General features: G+C 30.1%; 1 protein-coding gene across 1 annotated transcript; it reads right to left on the reverse strand.

The window, feature by feature from the left end:
- Positions 1-8,583: 8,583 nt before the first annotated feature.
- LOC111427014 (intermembrane lipid transfer protein Vps13-like) lies at positions 8,584-17,844 on the reverse strand. Its single transcript, XM_071194364.1, has 15 exons — positions 17,691-17,844; positions 17,362-17,640; positions 17,084-17,308; positions 16,807-17,022; positions 15,304-15,510; positions 14,963-15,247; positions 11,351-11,499; positions 10,571-11,295; positions 10,334-10,509; positions 10,046-10,281; positions 9,794-9,989; positions 9,503-9,739; positions 9,276-9,445; positions 8,970-9,225; positions 8,584-8,900 (listed from the first exon to the last, which is right to left on the reverse strand). The coding sequence occupies exons 1-15, from the start codon at positions 17,838-17,840 to the stop codon at positions 8,694-8,696; spliced, it is 3,714 nt and encodes a 1,237-aa protein (XP_071050465.1). The 5' UTR covers positions 17,841-17,844; the 3' UTR covers positions 8,584-8,693.
- Between the last annotated feature and the right edge of the window lie 32 nt (positions 17,845-17,876).

The following is a 17,876-nucleotide window of genomic DNA, read 5'->3' on the forward strand; positions in this document are numbered from 1 at the left end:
TGAGAATTTGCGTAATTTTTGAACCAATATTGTAACGACTGAAGATTGTGTACGGTTATGCCTGTTTGGCTTGGCAGCAATTGTTGCTACTCTCAACGTTGAACATGATTTCGTCAAATTGTGATATTTGTCTTTAATGTTTTTACACAAGCTATCAAGCAATCACGTTGAAAATCACGAAAATTCTCACACAATTCCCAATAAGAAGTTGGGAAAGTCGACATGTTAAAATTTGCCACTCAAACGATTTCTGAGTTAATGGGCAAAATTGAAAACTTATTGACGCTACAGTCGTTAGTCGTCAGAACAAGCTACTCTAATTATGCACTTTTCATATTTCTTTCCCTAGAAAGAAATTGGATATACTCCACCGCGAATGTATTTAATAGGATCTTCTGTAACAACTGTTAAAAATAGTACGTAATTTAGGAACATATGAAAGTATTGTTTGGAAATAAAAATATGGGGTAATTTATTGCATAATTATTTTAGTTAACAGTTTGACAATCAATAAGGTAAATAGTGATAAATCGACAGTCAATAATAATTTTTTTTAAATATTTAGAGAATCTTATTTATCAAAATATTTATTATTTATATAAATATTTTATACAAATAGGTAATTGATAAATAGGTTATATTTATTACCTATTTGAGAATCTTCTTTTCTCAAAAGATTATCAATATTGTTACGTCACATAATTAATACGGAATGAATCAGAAATGTATTGATCATCCTTTATTATTTTCACTCTTATTGCAGTATCTCTTATCTTTTATCATTTGACTCAGTTTTGTACATACGGTGAGATTACAAAATTCGTGTATGCGTATAAATATACAATCTAAAACGTTACCTGCCCAGTACTCTAAGTAATTCTTTACAAGTTTTTGTGTTAAAATATTGTTGAAAAGTTTATTTTTAATATGGATCCTAGACATCAAGGAACTCGTAAGTATTGCACAAATTTTTCATTTTAATAGATTCAGTTTTTGCTTGGAAGTTTAATTCCTAAAACAAACATATGAAGTGTTTATAAAAAGATATAATTTAATTATGGATTAAGATAATAAAATTAGTTATACAAGTTTTAAATTGGTACAAATAAAAAAAATATTTTTCTCTTAGATCATACCACGGTTATTGTGACTGAAGGTATTAATTATGGACCATCAAGCCAATCCGTTGTTTGTCCGCATTGTAATTATAGAGTAAACACAAAAATAAAGCACAAAAGTAATGCTGGCACCCATATTGGAGCACTTCTTTGTTGCTTCTTGTAAGAATGAATTTGAATTTATTTAAATTTTAATAACGAAATTTTTTTTTCAAGCTGTTGGCCTTGTTTCTGCTGTCCGTATTGCTGTGCATCTTGTATGGATGTCAACCATTATTGTCCAAAATGTAAACAGTTTTTGGGAACATATAAGGGTTAATTCCAATAATAAGAATCACGATTTGTAATATTAATCAGAATACATTCGGTGTTTCGTATTGTATGTTGTATAATAAATGTGTTTGAATGCAACTAGATATATTTTTAGTTCGAAAAATGTTTGACTTATATTTTCTTATTTGCGCCAAATTTTCATGATATAAATGTAGGAACAGCAGAACATTCTTTTGGAAATTCGACCAATGCAAAAAGAATATAAACGTTGTTCTTGTATTTTCGGAAATAACCATCGAGCTATGCAAAAGTTCATAGCTCGATGTGTAGCAATCCTCTTAGATTCTACCATTCGTGGTCTTAACATAGTTTTTTAAATTGCATAGTTTGCCCTGAAGACAGAATAAAGTTATTTCCGGAAACTTAGTTACAAAGACAACGATGTTTTAATTCCCTTTGTAGTGATAGATGAAGGTGTCCATCGCATTTTCTTTTAATTTATATTACGTAAATTAAACAGTTTCTCATTAAATTAAGTGTGGTTAATCGATAATGTAATATATTCCTCGTATCAATTCGATAAATGCTACGCACAAAAATTGTTAGCTCGTGAGTATACAAACTTTGTACTTTAATAATGTCTACGAACTATGAAAGTGTATTACTAAAACCTTTAACACGGCTTTTAAATTTTGTGGGAATAGATCCTTATCGAAAATATCAAATTTACTCTAAAATTCTTGTTTATTTAGATACTTTATTAACAGTACCATGTGTTCTTTTTACGATATTTAGTGGTGGAAATACCTATTATGACGTACTACAAAAAGTTTTAATATTGGTGTTATTCGTGAAAGTAATTTCATTAAATATTAGAAGACTAATATATGGCAAAACTACATTAAAAGCAAACAAAATCATGCAAGATGTTAGCGAAAGATTAAAATATTATGGTTTTAAAAAAATAAGTCATCGTGCGAGAAATATTGGTTTTTGCGTTTTCTGCGTAATGTTAGGATTTAGATTTACGTATATTTCAATATCTGTTATAACAGGAATAGAATTTATTGGTGTAAAAGAAGTCGTTATTTATATATTAATTAGTATCTTAGAATTTTCTTATATCGTATTAAAAACTGAATATGTTACAATCTTATTAACATTAGAATTTTATTTCGAACAAATATATAGAAATCTACTGATCATTTGCAATGATGATAACATTTTTAGCGAAAGCAATCTTGTTAAAAGAAATGCTTTAACCAAAAGTTTGTTCATGTTGTGTGAAGGGACGAAAAAATATTGTGATGCTATGGGTTTACCAATTATTACGGCGTTAGGAGAAGCGATTGTTGTTTTATCTGTTAATATACAAAACGGGATGTCGAAATTATATGGGAGCAAAAACACAGACCAATTCTTTCTTAAGACACAAATTTCTATTTGTTATATCGTTGAGTACTCGTTGTCTTTAACAGTTATTATCCTCCCTGCTCATTTATGTACAATTAAAGTAAGTAATTCTGTATAAAAAAATCAGACATATACTTAAATATTAAAAGATTAATTAATTTGTATGTTGTAATTGTTTTAGGTAAACAAAATTAAATCTGTTTTAAAATATATCTCTGTGAAACATTGCAAACCGATTCTCATAGATGTGAGTATTAACAAATCAAGAACAGTTCGCTAAAATTGTATTTAGATAAAATTGTTTTGTTTGGAAGTGCTACATGAGGACTTTAAATTAAAACTAAGTGGCTTATTTGCAGTAGATCTGAGTTTAGCTTATACGGTAAAAAGTAACGAAGTTTACTAAAACTAAAGTAAAGAAAAATATTCTTTCTTGCAGATTATTGGCACCCTAACAACATATATCGTAATAATAGTTCAATTTGATACTATGTATTTCACATAAAATAATAGCTTTGTAAAGTTACATGTAATACTAATAATAACAATACAAATGCAATTATTGAGAAGCAATAACTATATGGATCGCTTAATCATCACTATAAGGAACATTCTTGGGCAAAAGCAGTCTCCATTATCAGAGTTGTTATTGCCAAAGTACAAATGAGATGAGCTGTAATTGCACATCAATTAGAAAAGTTGTTGATAACGGGGAAGAGACTTATTAATTAGTTTCCATCCAGTAAAACATCGTATCTCACGAACTACTTGAGATGTGATGTCGAAATAAGCAACATTTTAAAGCAAATTTAATGCAGATTCAAAGTGTCATAAATAATTTCTTAATTCCCATAAACATAGTTATTATGTTTAAAACCAACAATCAAATATACCGAATATTTGATTATAACACATTTTAAACGGAGAAGTTTGATGTGTTTAGAAAATATGATTCACACTAATTACTTTTAGGAACAATGTGTATTGTACACCTCAATTATTGTTAAACAAGAATCGAACACTACTCGTGCTCCATATTTACAAGTAACTTGAGATATTGGCTAAATTTTCAATATTCTTCTGCCAACACACTCATAATAAAAACTTGAACTCATTTCTATCCTCTTCTGCTACTTTGTCGTTTTGAAAGTTAATCAAGTCTTGGTTGGTCAAGTCTTGCTTCTTCGTGTGCCGCGTTGCATGCTCATCTTGGATTGGGTTTGCCATTGTATATCGACCCAAGCCAAAACTTCATAAACGACATCTACTTGGTTTCCCAGAAAACACATAAAACATGCATTACATCGTGTTCAAATGGGAATTTGCGTAATCTTTGAACCAATATTGTAACGATTGAAGATTGTGTATGGTTATGCCTGTTTGGCTTGGCAGCAATTGTTGCTACTCTCAACGTTGAACATGATTTCGTCAAATTGTGATATTTGTCTTTAATGTTTTTATACAAGCTATCAAGCAATCACGTTGAAAATCACGAAAATTTTCACACAATTCCCAATAAAAAGTTGGGAAAGTCGACATGTTAAAATTTGCCACTGAAACGATTTCTAAGTTAATGTGCAAAATTGAAAACTTATTGACGCTACAGTCGTTAGTTGTCAGAACAAGCTACTCTAATTATGCACTTTTCATATTTCTTTCCCTCGAAAGAAATTGGATAATATACTCCATCGCGAATGTATTTAATAGCATCTTCTGTAACACCTGTTAAAAATAGTACGTAATTTAGGAACATATAAAAGTATTGTTTGGAAATAAAAATATGGGGTAATTTATTGCATAATTATTTTAGTTAACAGTTTGACAATCAATAAGGTAAATAGTGATAAATCGACAGTCAATAATAAATTTTTTTAAAGATTTAGAGAATCTTATTTATGAAAATATTAATTATTTATATAAATATTTTATACAAATAGGTAATAATGTTTATATTTATTACCTATTTGAGAATCTTCTTTTCTCAAAAGATTATCAATATTGTTACGTCACATAATTAATACGGAATGAATCAGAAATGTATTGATCATCCTTTATTATTTTCACTCTTATTGCAGTATCTCTTATCTTTTATCATTTGACTCAGTTTTGTACATACGGTGAGATTACAAAATTCGTGTATGCGTATAAATATACAATCTAAAACGTTACCTGCCCAGTACTCTAAGTAATTCTTTACAAGTTTTTGTGTTAAAATATTGTTGAAAAGTTTATTTTTAATATGGATCCTAGACATCAAGGAACTCGTAAGTATTGCACAAATTTTTCATTTTAATAGATTTAGTTTTTGCTTGGAAGTTTAATTCCTAAAACAAACATATGAAGTGTTTATAAAAAGATATAATTTAATTATGGATTAAGATAATAAAATTAGTTATACAAGTTTTAAATTGGTACAAATAAAAAAAATATTTTTCTCTTAGATCATACCACGGTTATTGTGACTGAAGGTATTAATTATGGACCATCAAGCCAATCCGTTGTTTGTCCGCATTGTAATTATAGAGTAAACACAAAAATAAAACACAAAAGTAATGCTGGGACCCATATTGGAGCACTTCTTTGTTGCTTCTTGTAAGAATGAATTTGAATTTATTTAAATTTTAATAACGAAATTATTTTTTTTTAAGCTGTTGGCCTTGTTTCTGCTGTCCGTATTGCTGTGCATCTTGTATGGATGTCAACCATTATTGTCCAAAATGTAAACAGTTTTTGGGAACATATAAGGGTTAATTCCAATAATAAGAATCATGATTTGTAATATTAATCAGAATACATTCGGTGTTTCGTATTGTATGTTGTATAATAAATGTGTTTGAATGCAACTAGATATATTTTTAGTTCGAAAAATGTTTGACTTATATTTTCTTATTTGCGCCAAATTTTCATGATATAAATGTAGGAACTGCAGAACATTCTTTTGGAAATTCGACCAATGCAAAAAGAATATAAACATTGTTCTTGTATTTTTAACCAAGTTTTCGGAAATAACTTAATTCCTTCTTCAGGGCAAACTATTTCCTTCCCGTACCATCGAGCTATGCACAAGTTCCCGAAATATAGCAATTATCTTAGATTCTACCATTCGTGGTCTTAACATTGTTTTTTAAATTGCATAGTTTGCCCTGAAGACAGAATAAAGTTATTTCCGGAAACTTAGTTACAAAGACAACGATGTTTTAATTCCCTTTGTAGTGATAGATGAAGGTGTCCATCGCATTTTCTTTTAATTTATATTACGTAAATTAAACAGTTTCTCATTAAATTAAGTGTGGTTAATCGATAATGTAATATATTCCTCGTATCAATTCGATAAATGCTACGCACAAAAATCGTTAGCTCGCGAGTATACAAACTTTGTACTTTAATGATGTCTACGAACTATGAAAGTGTATTACTAAAACCTTTAACACGGCTTTTAAATTTTGTGGGAATAGATCCTTATCGAAAATATCAAATTTACTCTAAAATTCTTGTTTATTTAGATACTTTATTAACAGTACCATGTATTCTTTTTACGATATTTAGTGGTGGAAATACCTATTATGACGTACTACAAAAAGTATTAATATTGGTGTTATTCGTGAAAGTAATTTCATTAAATATTAGAAGACTAATATATGGCAAAACTACATTAAAAGCAAACAAAATCATGCAAGATGTTAGCGAAAGATTAAAATATTATGGTTTTAAAAAAATAAGTCAACGTGCGAGAAATATTGGTTTTTGCGTTTTTTGTGTAATATTAGGATTTAGATTGACGTATATTTCAATATCTGTTATAACAGGAATAGAATTTATTGGTGTAAAAGAAGTGGTTATTTATATATTAATTGGTATCTTAGAATTTTCTTATATCGTATTAAAAACTGAATATGTTACAATCTTATTAACATCAGAATTTTATTTCGAACAAATATATCGAAATCTACTTCTCATTTGCAATGATGATAACATTTTTAACGAAAGCAATCTTGTTAAAAGAAAGGCTTTAACCAAAAGTTTGTTCATGTTGTGTGAAGGGACGAGAAAATATTGTGATGCTATGGGGTTGCCAATTATTACGGCGTTAGGAGAAGCGATTGTTGTTTTATCTATTAATATACAAAATGGGATGTCGAAATTATATGGGAGCAAAAACACAGATCAATTCATTCTTAACACACAAATTTCTATTTATTATATCGTTGAGTACTCGTTGTCTTTAACACTTATCATCCTCCCTGCTCATTTATGTACAATTAAAGTAAGTAATTATGTATAACAAAATCAAACAATACTTAAATATTAAAAGATTAATTAATTTGTATGTTGTAATTGTTTTAGGTAAACAAAATTAAATCTTTTTTAAAATATATCTCTGTGAAACATTGCAAACCGATTCTAATAGATGTGAGTATTAACATATCAAGAACATTTCGCTAAAATAGTATTTAGATAAAATTGTTTTGTTTGGAAGTGCTACATGAGGACTTTAAATTAAAACTAAGTGGCTTATTTACGGTAGATCTGAGTTTAGCTTATACGGTAAAAAGTAACTGAATTTACTAAATCTGAAGTAAAGAAAAATATTCTTTCTTGCAGATTATTGGCACCCTAACAACATATATCGTAATAATAGTTCAATTTGATACTATGTATTTCACATAAAATAATAGCTTTGTAAAGTTACATGTAATATTAACAATAACAATACAAATGCAATTATTGAGAAGCGATAACTATATCATTCTTGGGCAAAACCAGTCTCCATTATCAGAGTTGTTATTGGCAAAAGTACAAATGAGATGAGCTGCAATTGCACATCAATTAGAAGAGTTGTTGATAACGGGGAAGAGACTTATTAATTAGTTTCCATCCAGTAAAACATCGTATCTCAAGAACCACTTGAGATGTGATGACGAAATAAGCAACATTTTAAAGCAAATTTAATGCAGATTCAAAGTGTCATAAATAATTTTTTAATTCCCATAAACATAGTTGTTATTATTTTTAAAACCAACAATCAAATATGCCGAATATTTGATTATTACACATTTTAAAAGAAGAAGTTGATAATCTCAAGAATGAATTGATACATAACTATGAAATACAAAACATTTTAAAGCAAATTTAATAAAGATTAAATGGACTGCAAATGATTTCTTATTTTTCATAAACTTCAATGATACTACTTTTTAGATCCAACTTAATATATATGATAGTTTCAGATTTTAGGAATTTAAAATGTCATATCTCAAAAACCAATGCAGATTTAAGAATGAAGTAAAAGACATCTTGCAAATTTAATAAAGATTTTTAATGTCAATAAACATCGTTGTTATGATTTTTAAACCAAAACTTGGCATGTTGAATTATTCTAAACTTTAAGAACAGATATTAAAAGAGTTGTATCTCGAAAACTAATTAAGATATCATCATAAAATAAAAAACAATTTAAAGCAAACTTATTTAGTGTTTAATACTTTAAAGATCATTTCTTGGAATCTTTAAATTTCGGAGTTATAGTTTTTTGAATCATAATCTTAAACATAAATGTTAGGATTATTAATCGTTACGTATCTCAAAAACCAATTGAGATATCGTTATGAAATAAAAAGCAATTTGAAGCAAATTTAATACTATAACGATCGTTTCATGGAATCTTCAAATTTCGGAGTTATGATTTTTAAAATAACCATGTCTGAACTTTTGATGCTTTAACTAATTGAAGTAACTGTAACGGGTGTTTGGAGATTCTACCATACGAAGCCAACAATAATTTTTGGATATTAAATGTTTATTAAAATAAAATATGTTTTAGTTTCGACAAAAACCATGATAAGTATAAAATCAGATGTGTTTAGCAAATATGATTCACACTAATTACTTTTAGGAACAATGTGTGTTGTACACTTCAATTATTGTTAAACAGATTTTCTCTGCAAAGTTAGGATCACGAATTATTATTGTTCTACCGTAATCTGCACCACCATATAGAGCCTTTTTCTTCTTTTGATCTGCCGACATCACCAAAACACCTTTTGGTACTACCTTTGGTGGCATACTGATTTCATCCCATGTATAAGACCAATTTGTCTAAAAATTACATCCAGATTATCAGCAGTTAAAAGATATCTTTTGCTGCATTAACAATATTGAACTTACTTGCCAAGTTCCAAACAAATCGTTACGGTAACTATACAATAATCTTTGATTGGTAAGCATTAATATTTCTTTTTTACCAACAATGGAAAAGTGGTGAAGATATACATCCGTTAATGCAAATTTTCCCTTTTCTAATTCAATAAAAATCTTGTATCCTATCGCTTCTAATTCGTTATAAGGTCTGATTAAACCGTCAAAATAAATGTAACGACTCGGTCGTATTCGATTAACTTCTTGAGCTCTTAAGTCGGTTACTCTATTATAAACGATGTTAATAAAAGAAAACTAAAAAAAAGTGTGTATTACTGTTTAACTGTATTCAAAGAACCACTTGCAAAATCGATAAACCCAGATGTTGGCCGAGCAAGCAAACCCACTGCTCCTTTTCCTAGCCCTCTAAAGAATCCACTAATTCCTTGTTCTCTAGCACCGGATATCGGTTTTCTGACAATACCAGTTACACCATGATATAACCCCTAAACAATTAAAGAGTGAATTATATCTGCATAAAAATCGATGAAATAAACTCAAACCATGAATAGTCCTTTTCCAGATCTTGCAAATCCTTCAGAGACAGTTGCTTTTCTAGCGAGAGTAGATCTTCGCTTACGTTGGAATTCTTTGTCAAATGTTAACACAGCAACTCCTTTACCCATAGCACCGGTAATTCGAGATACAGCACCAGCTGCCCCGCCGACTGTATAACCAACAAGACTTCGCACCCCGAGGGCGAGACCTTCAACAAATTCCCCAGGACCTTGAATAGCTCCCTATAAATCAATACATACTTTACATAATTAGCATAAACATTAAAATTCTTTTACTTGGAATGGTTCATAAAATAAATCTTCAACACCTTTGGTAATTCCAAGCACTAAACCATAAGGATTTCCAAGAACATCTAATCCTAATACAAATGCATAAAGCTGTTTTACAGCCTGTCCAATGTAATGATAAGCAGCTTCGGTAAATAATTGTTTTTGAGTCAAAAATATACATTCTCTTTCAAAATAAGCAATTCTAAAATTAAAAAATAAGTAATAATAAAAATGAGAAATCTCGAAGTATATCATTACTTAAACATAACGTCTTGCATATCAGTCAAAGTAACACCAAGAGATTGTAATAAAACAGTAACAACATTTGGTGCCATATCAAGTCCGCTACTACCCAATGAGAAGCTCACGTGGATTTTCAATGGTGAAAAATGTAATAAATCGTAAAAACTTTTTTGTTCTTGTAGAGTTTGTTGGGATACATGTTGGTCTAAAGGTTTATTTAATAAGTCGGCGTCACGTAAAAAACAAGCTTTCTAAAACGTTTTAATATAATTAACTTATTTCATCAAATTTTTATTATCAAACCTGTTTTTCTAAAGTATCTTTAGATGTTTGAAACACTTCTACGAGAGCCATAACAAACCCAAGTTCCAAATTAATGTGAAACTCTTGTATAAGCAATTTAAAATATTTAAATTGTTTTATCTGGCTATGTTTGACCAACATTTCTACTATACTTAATTCAGCGAATGGTTTGTGTACTAAAATTTTAAGTAAATATGAAAGTAATTTTATACAAACATTTAATAACTAAAATATTACTATCTGCTCCAGCAACACTTTTAGGTAATGACACAGGAGCTAACACAACCGGAAATATACAATCATAAGACTGATTATCAATCTGAACCTTATTAATTTTAGCGTGAAGTTGTAACATATAGGGATTTGTTGTTATTTGAATCCACAGTCCATTCATAAATGTTCGTCGAATTTTTCTCATATGTGGTTTTAACATGATAAGAGTTTCAAAGTTCACTTCAGTTTTTGAATCGATGACCACCTTTCCATGTATCGGCTCAATGCTTCTCATACACATATATTGTTTATAAGATGACTCTATTGCGGCGCTTTCTTTAGATCTCATATGTTTATAATGATACGAACCATGTTTGCAAGTTTCCCAAATAACCCCACTACCAGCGATAGCAACGTACATTATTTCTTTTTTTAACTGATTGTTTACTATGGAAAGGCCAAGTCCGAAAATTGAAATCGTTACTTCTTCATCGATGTTTGCAAAAATTTGCGAACACCGTGCGTTTCTAGCTACCTTTGGATTACAGGTGAATAAAAGAGTACGTTGTAATCCATCGAGAAAAGATGACCAATATACATGGTTATTTTCAGCTATTTCATAATCACCATATCCATCTTTTCTTAAATCGTCTTCGATTTCACTTTTATAGCCAGCTTCCCAACATATAACCCGTGCTTTTGACGGATTTGACCATGAATAAAGCATTTGATGGCCAGGATCTAATTTACTGGTTTTAAACATAACTGTCATGAATTTATAAGAAATGTTTAATTTTAACGTACAGTAATTGAACAGTATCTTTTTCCCAAATATTTAATGTATTCCTCGTGTTATTGATAATAAGAGCCATTGCCATTCCTGGTTCATATTTAGCAAATGTAATATAAACAGCACCTTCAGTAATTTGTACATCAACGTGAATTCCACCGTACTATAAAAAATCAATAACTAGTAATAATAATTATCAGAAATCTAAACCTATGCGAAGTTAGCCCCCAATTTTTCTAGCCCCCAATTAGATAGGATTTTACATGTATAGTATTTTAATTATAACAAGAGAATCAGTCAACCGATTTCGATAAACAATGTCTCATTCGAAAGCGTAACCTTTGAACAATACGAAAGTGGAAATGCCCGATTCGAAATCTCTTTCGAATTCCGCTAAAACGGCAAAATAATGCGAAGGTTCACGAAAAGAACAAAAAAATGACCATTTTTTATGTAGTGATAACTCGTAAACGATGTACCCGGTGATCAAGATCTATACATCATTCGAATCGTCATAGTTTCTTCTATCGAAATTACAAAATGCCCGATTTCAATTCTCTCCCATTAACCTTGTACAGCCCTCGGAATGACACCGTGTTCCGTGTGGCTCGTTGTTTATGCACGTGTGAACGTCCGAAAGTCTAGCCCCCAATATAAAAAAATTAATTTAAACTAAATCGACTATAATTAGAGAACAGTTTGGCGGATTTTAATGTTTTATATCTCAATCGAAAGTTTATGCCTGGCTAAATGCCCGATTCGAAATATTTAAGGATTTTGATTAAAACACAAAAAACGAATTAATCAAACACATCAATTATCTCCTTAACTAATTGACCAATTTTAGTCATCAACATCTCTATCCGAAGTATGATCTACAATGAACGCGAAGGTGGAAATGCCCGATTTCAAAATTTACTAATTATTTGCGTACGGCTATTGAAATGACCCCGCGAATCTGCCGGCTGGAAGTCTAGCCCTCAATAAGAAGAAATTTATTTTGATTACATTCACTATAATTAAAGAACGGTTTAACGGATTTTAATGTTTTATATCTCAAACGAAAGCTTGCGTCTAGCTGAATAACTATGTCGAAATGCCCGATTCGAAATATTTAAGGATTTTGAATAAAACACAAAAAATTAATTAATCAAATAAGTCAATTATCTCCTCTGTTAATTGACCAATTTTAGTCATCAACATCTCGATCGAAAGTATGATCTACAATAAATGCGAAGATGGAAATGTCCGATTTAAAAATTTACTAATTACCTACGTACGGTTATTTAAATGATTCTAAGTACCTACCGACTGGAAGTCTAGCCCCAAATGCAAAAAAAATAATTTTGATTAAATTCGCTTTAACTAAAGAATGGTTTGACCGATTTTAATGTTATATATCTCAAATGAAAAGTTTGCGTCTGGCTGAATGTAGAAGATATAAACATTAAATTAACAAGGCGTATACACGCATAACATTGTATTACATGAAACTGTAAGTGCATTTTTCTCGAAACATCCTTTTTACATCTGGTTAACACGATTCCTAAAAAACTACTCATTCGATTGACTTGAAATTTGAACTGCACTTTCAAATAGCATCTTTCTATCGTATGACCTACAGAGAAACTGATACGATATACACATGATTTTTTTTTTTGAGATAAACTTATCGATTTCAAGAACAAAATCGATTATCTTAATTTGACTAGGCGCCATTTTGCCAATAATATTTTTTTTGCTTAGTTCTAGTTCAAACGATAATCACAAGTACATATATAGAAAAGAACATCATTTGATTTTTGAGTTTCAGATTATTTCAAGAATAGATATTGTATCAACCAGCAACTTAGACAATCCACGCACCAACTTGGTTGAGGGACAATGTAAAAATTATTTTCTATAAACAGTTCTTTTTAAATAATTTGCATATCATGAAAACATATGATATAAGATTAAATTGAAATACCACATAATTTGGTAGCAAAAAATTTCCAATGAAATCATTTTATTTGATACAAAAAAAAGAGACTCCCCCATTAAAAAGTTTGAATTAGATTATACTAGTATTATTTGGAGTGGTTTACACTCAATTTCAAATTATTTCATGTTTTGACAATGTTGATAATAGTACCGTTTTTCAAGCTCACTCCAGTGAGTAGCGTTCAAACGGTTTTTATCTGGAAAAATTACACCGTTCAAATCGCGAATTTTCCCGATATGTATTGGTCAATTAATAAAATTGAAAACGACTCACCGAATAGATGTTGTATCCCTTGCATTTTACTTCGAAGCTCAGCTGGAAAGAAAAGATAAATTAATTTATTGTGACAAAAAAAAAGAATTAATACGATACCTTCACATCCTTCAACATCCATAAAATAGTAATCCCATAATGTCCTATATCACAGCACTAATATCACCTAACACTTAGCATAAATATAGCACGCATTTATCACTTAATTTAAGCAATAAGTTTTATTTTTCTAAACTACTTTATCACTCTTAAATGCCCCCATATCAACGATATCAACTAAAATGCGTTATTAGCGAATCAACTTCCAAACATCCCCTCCTTAATTTATTGTGGGAAGAAGGAATACTGGAGGTGAATAAACAAAAAATGTAAAGACGACGGGCCGAAGCGGTTTTAAATCGTTTTTTGGTTTTAAAACTCAACCTTTCAATAAAAAAATTACTCGTTTTCTCGAAACATTTCAAATAAAACTTACGTCATTTTACTAAAATAAAACGCACTAATCGAACTTCAATGTTTAACACTTCCTGCAAAAGAAAGTCTATCGCCCAATATAAAAAAGATAATTTAAACTAAATTGACTATAATTAGAGAACGGTTTGACGGATTTTAATATTTTATATCTCAATTAAAAGTTTGTGTCTGGCTGAATGCGGTTGTCGAAATTCCGCCTTCGCATTCATTGAAGATGATACTTTTGATCGAGATGTTGATGAGTAAAATTGGTCAATTAGTTAAGGAGATAATTGATGCGTTTGATTAATTCGTTTTTTTGTGTTTTAATCAAAATCCCTAAATATTTAGAATCGGGCATTTCGACAACCGCATTCAGCCAGACACAAACTTTTAATTGAGATATAAAACATTAAAATCCGTCAAACCGTTCTCTAATTATTGTCGATGTAGTTTAAATTAATTTTTTTATATTGGGGGCTAGACTTTCGGGCGTTCACATGTGCATAAACAACGAGCCGAACAAGGTGTCATTCCGGGGGCTGTACAAGGTTAACGGGAGAGAATTGAAATCGGGCATTTAGTGATTTCGATAGAAGAAACTATGACGATTCGAATGACGTATAGATCTTGATCAAGGGGTACATCGTCTACGAGTTATCAGCACTTAAAAAAGGTCATTTTTGTGTTATTTTTGTCTACCTTCACATTATGTTGGCGTTTTAGCGAAATTCGAAAGAGATTTCGAATCGGGCATTTCCACTTTCGTATTGGTCAAAGATTACGCTTTCGAATGAGACATTGTTTATCGAAATCGGTTGACTGGTTCTCTTGTTATAATCAAAATACTATACATGTAAAATCTTATCTAATTGGGGGCTAACTTGGCATAGTTGAAATCTAAACAATTTTATACCATATTAGCAAGTTTTAGTACGGTGTTGTGACTATCAGAGAAATAAAATGGTGGTGATATTTCACTTGTGCCTACTACTCGCATTCGTAACAATTTATCATCAAAATCACCAACAGGCCATAAAGCACCACAACTGTTGGGTTGTACGCTTGTCCATGCATCTCCTGGTCGATCGTGCTCTTGGCACTCAAGTGGAAATGGAGATTTATTAATAAGAATGTAATAAGGTGTAAACGTGACTTGCTTAGTTAAACCGTTATATGTAAGTACGATGTTAACACCAAACTAAGAAATATAAATGTGTAATTAATACTCGGTGCGATTTAATTATTTGTATTTACCTGATAAAATTTGTTATCATATTTGCAAGTTATTACACCTGAAGATCCCGCAACGTCTATTGAGAATTTATCTGACCATTCTCCACCATACTCAATCCTTATCGCAGTTTTACTTGTACCAAAAAATCTCTTTGCGTTAAGTGAAAATAGTATTGGACCTTTGAAATTAGCTGGGTGGTGAAGAACGTTAAAGGTTTCATCGGAACACTAAAAATATAAGAATATACAAAAAATAGAAAATATATTGCGGAATAATAAGAAAATTCTTTTAAATTATGCTTTAAGAAAGTTTTAGTAGAAGGGTTAATAAATGTGTGGTAATAATAAGTGGGTGGGGAAATATTTTAACATTTATTATAAATTTTATACTTGTTGATATAGTTTAATCATTTTTTATAAGTAAACAATATTTAAAACTATTTGAATACAAAAATTATTTAAATTTTGTCTACAAAAGATGAATTTTGATAACCAAGAAATTGATATAATTGTGACATTTTTAAGAAAATCGTAAAACACTTTAATGAAAACATAAACTACCATTATATACACATATTTTGTTTGACAATGTTGTTTGCTATACGGTATTCCTTTTTTCTTTGTATATCTAATAAGATCTTACTGCTTCATGAATTAGTTCATAGACTTAGCGAAACGAACACTCCATATTTACAAGTAACTTGAGATCTTGCCTAAATTTTCAACATTTTTCTGCCAACCCACATACAATAAAATCTTCAACTCATTTCTTTCCTCTTCTGCTATTCTGTCGTTTTGAAAGTTAATCAAGTCTTGGTTGGTAAATTAATCTTCTTCGTTTGCCGCGCTGCACGCTCATCTTGCGTTGGGTTTGACATCGTATATCGACGCTGCCAAGCCAAAACTACATAAACGACATCTACTTGATTTTCCCCCTTGAACTTATCTTCTTTAGTTATAAATGTTTTTTGCAGCAAATAAACCTGTATCATCAATGTTAAAAGACCTGGCCAAGACTGCCAACAATTTTGCCACACTTTCAGTGTCTGCAGCAATTGAATGTTGTATAAATTTAACCTCTTCTTAAAGTTTTCAAATGATCGATGGCTTGCAACAATTGTTATATCTTCCATTGATTTTCCTTTCTTAACTTTCAATCATTTCATAAACTCCAAGTTTTATTTGAATGACTCTCAGACTTACTGGAATATGCCGACTTGTCTTACTTACGTGGCTTTAATAATAATATGTAATAATTTTGTCTCTCTTTCAAATTCCCGTTATATTAATAGCACCATTCTTTATCTTATCAAGAATTTTGCAGTAGTTTTCAAAATGCTATTAATTGCAGTTTTCCAAAAATCCAATCTTCGCCTTCTTGTTCAACCCGGTCCAAAAACTTAATAATTTTCAAATTTTTTCAACATTTCTTAAAAATGTTGTTAAAAACCTTGAAAACTTTTCACCATTTTTCACCAGAGTATAAATATTTCCTCAAAATTAAATATTAAAACACTAACTTACTTTATAGGCAATATTCAGCTCCGATTTATTTAACATCCAAAACGGACAATAAAGTGTCATTAGCAACGGACCTTTGTCTTCCACGCTATGAACACCCAAATCTATCGAGACGTTTAATGTACTATCATAACAATCAAACGTCCACACCGAAAATTGAGGTGGATTTGCTGGAATATCTTGGATACAACTCCACTCTTTATCTAAATAATTAGGAATCTAAAAAATTATGAGCGTCAGATTAGATATCATTTTTTTTAAGTTATAAAAAAATTCTTACTCTAACTACTATGTATGAAACACCTGGAAATCCATTCGTAATAGGTAAAGTACAACCCGGTTCAACTAAAAATTCATCATCAATATTTTGCACTGTTATAATAATTTTATATGGAAGATAATTTCGGAATAATACTGCAGGGTGGACGTGTATGTTACATAAAACACTATTCATAGTACGTTTTAGTGTATTTTCGTTGTAAATTTGTTCAATATGACTACTTGTCTAAAGTAACAAATAATACTAATGACAATTTCTAACAGCGTATTTTTTCTTACCTTGATTACAAATGGTTCTGAATGCCCCAAAAGCGTTGTTGGTGGACATTGTAATAATTGACACTGATTTACTTTTAAATATAAATATTTCCAAACAAACGGTTTGGTGGTTACAGAATATTTTTGAACAGCGAAAAATAACTCACACGTAGGCGTATAAACAGCATTAACAGGAAAATAAAATGTTTCTTCCGGTTCTATAGATCCAACAAATTCTTTTTCCTGTTCTTTAGGAGTCATGCAATAAACGCTTATTGGTAGATGAAGATGATTATGAACCTATAAATATAAATTAAGAATACAAAGAAAAATAATTATATGATAATTACCTTAACAATGCTGCTTAGAATTACTTTAAAAGTAGTTTCTTCGATTAACATTGAAGCTACAATACCCCAAGTATCTCTATTATCCCGATAGTGTAAAGAAAAATATCTTGCATCGGGCTTAGCTAAACTTAACTCAATTTCACATTGCATTTCCATCACCTAGATGAAAAATAAAATTAATATATA

Source organism: Onthophagus taurus, chromosome 2, assembly GCF_036711975.1.
Source record: "Onthophagus taurus isolate NC chromosome 2, IU_Otau_3.0, whole genome shotgun sequence".
NCBI classification, from domain to species: domain Eukaryota; kingdom Metazoa; phylum Arthropoda; class Insecta; order Coleoptera; family Scarabaeidae; genus Onthophagus; species Onthophagus taurus.

What these genes read in the sequence shown, in the direction of transcription:
- LOC111427014 (XM_071194364.1), bottom strand. Translation starts at nt 17,840, where the DNA reads ATGCAATGTGAAATTGAGTTAAGTTTAGCTAAGCCCGATGCAAGATAT. An exon ending in TTTCATACATAGTAGTTAGA is followed by an intron (nt 17,023 to 17,083) that starts GTAAGAATTTTT and finishes ATAATTTTTTAG; the next exon opens with ATTCCTAATTATTTAGATAA. An exon ending in CTGGAAAAGGACTATTCATG is followed by an intron (nt 9,446 to 9,502) that starts GTTTGAGTTTAT and finishes TTAATTGTTTAG; the next exon opens with GGGTTATATCATGGTGTAAC.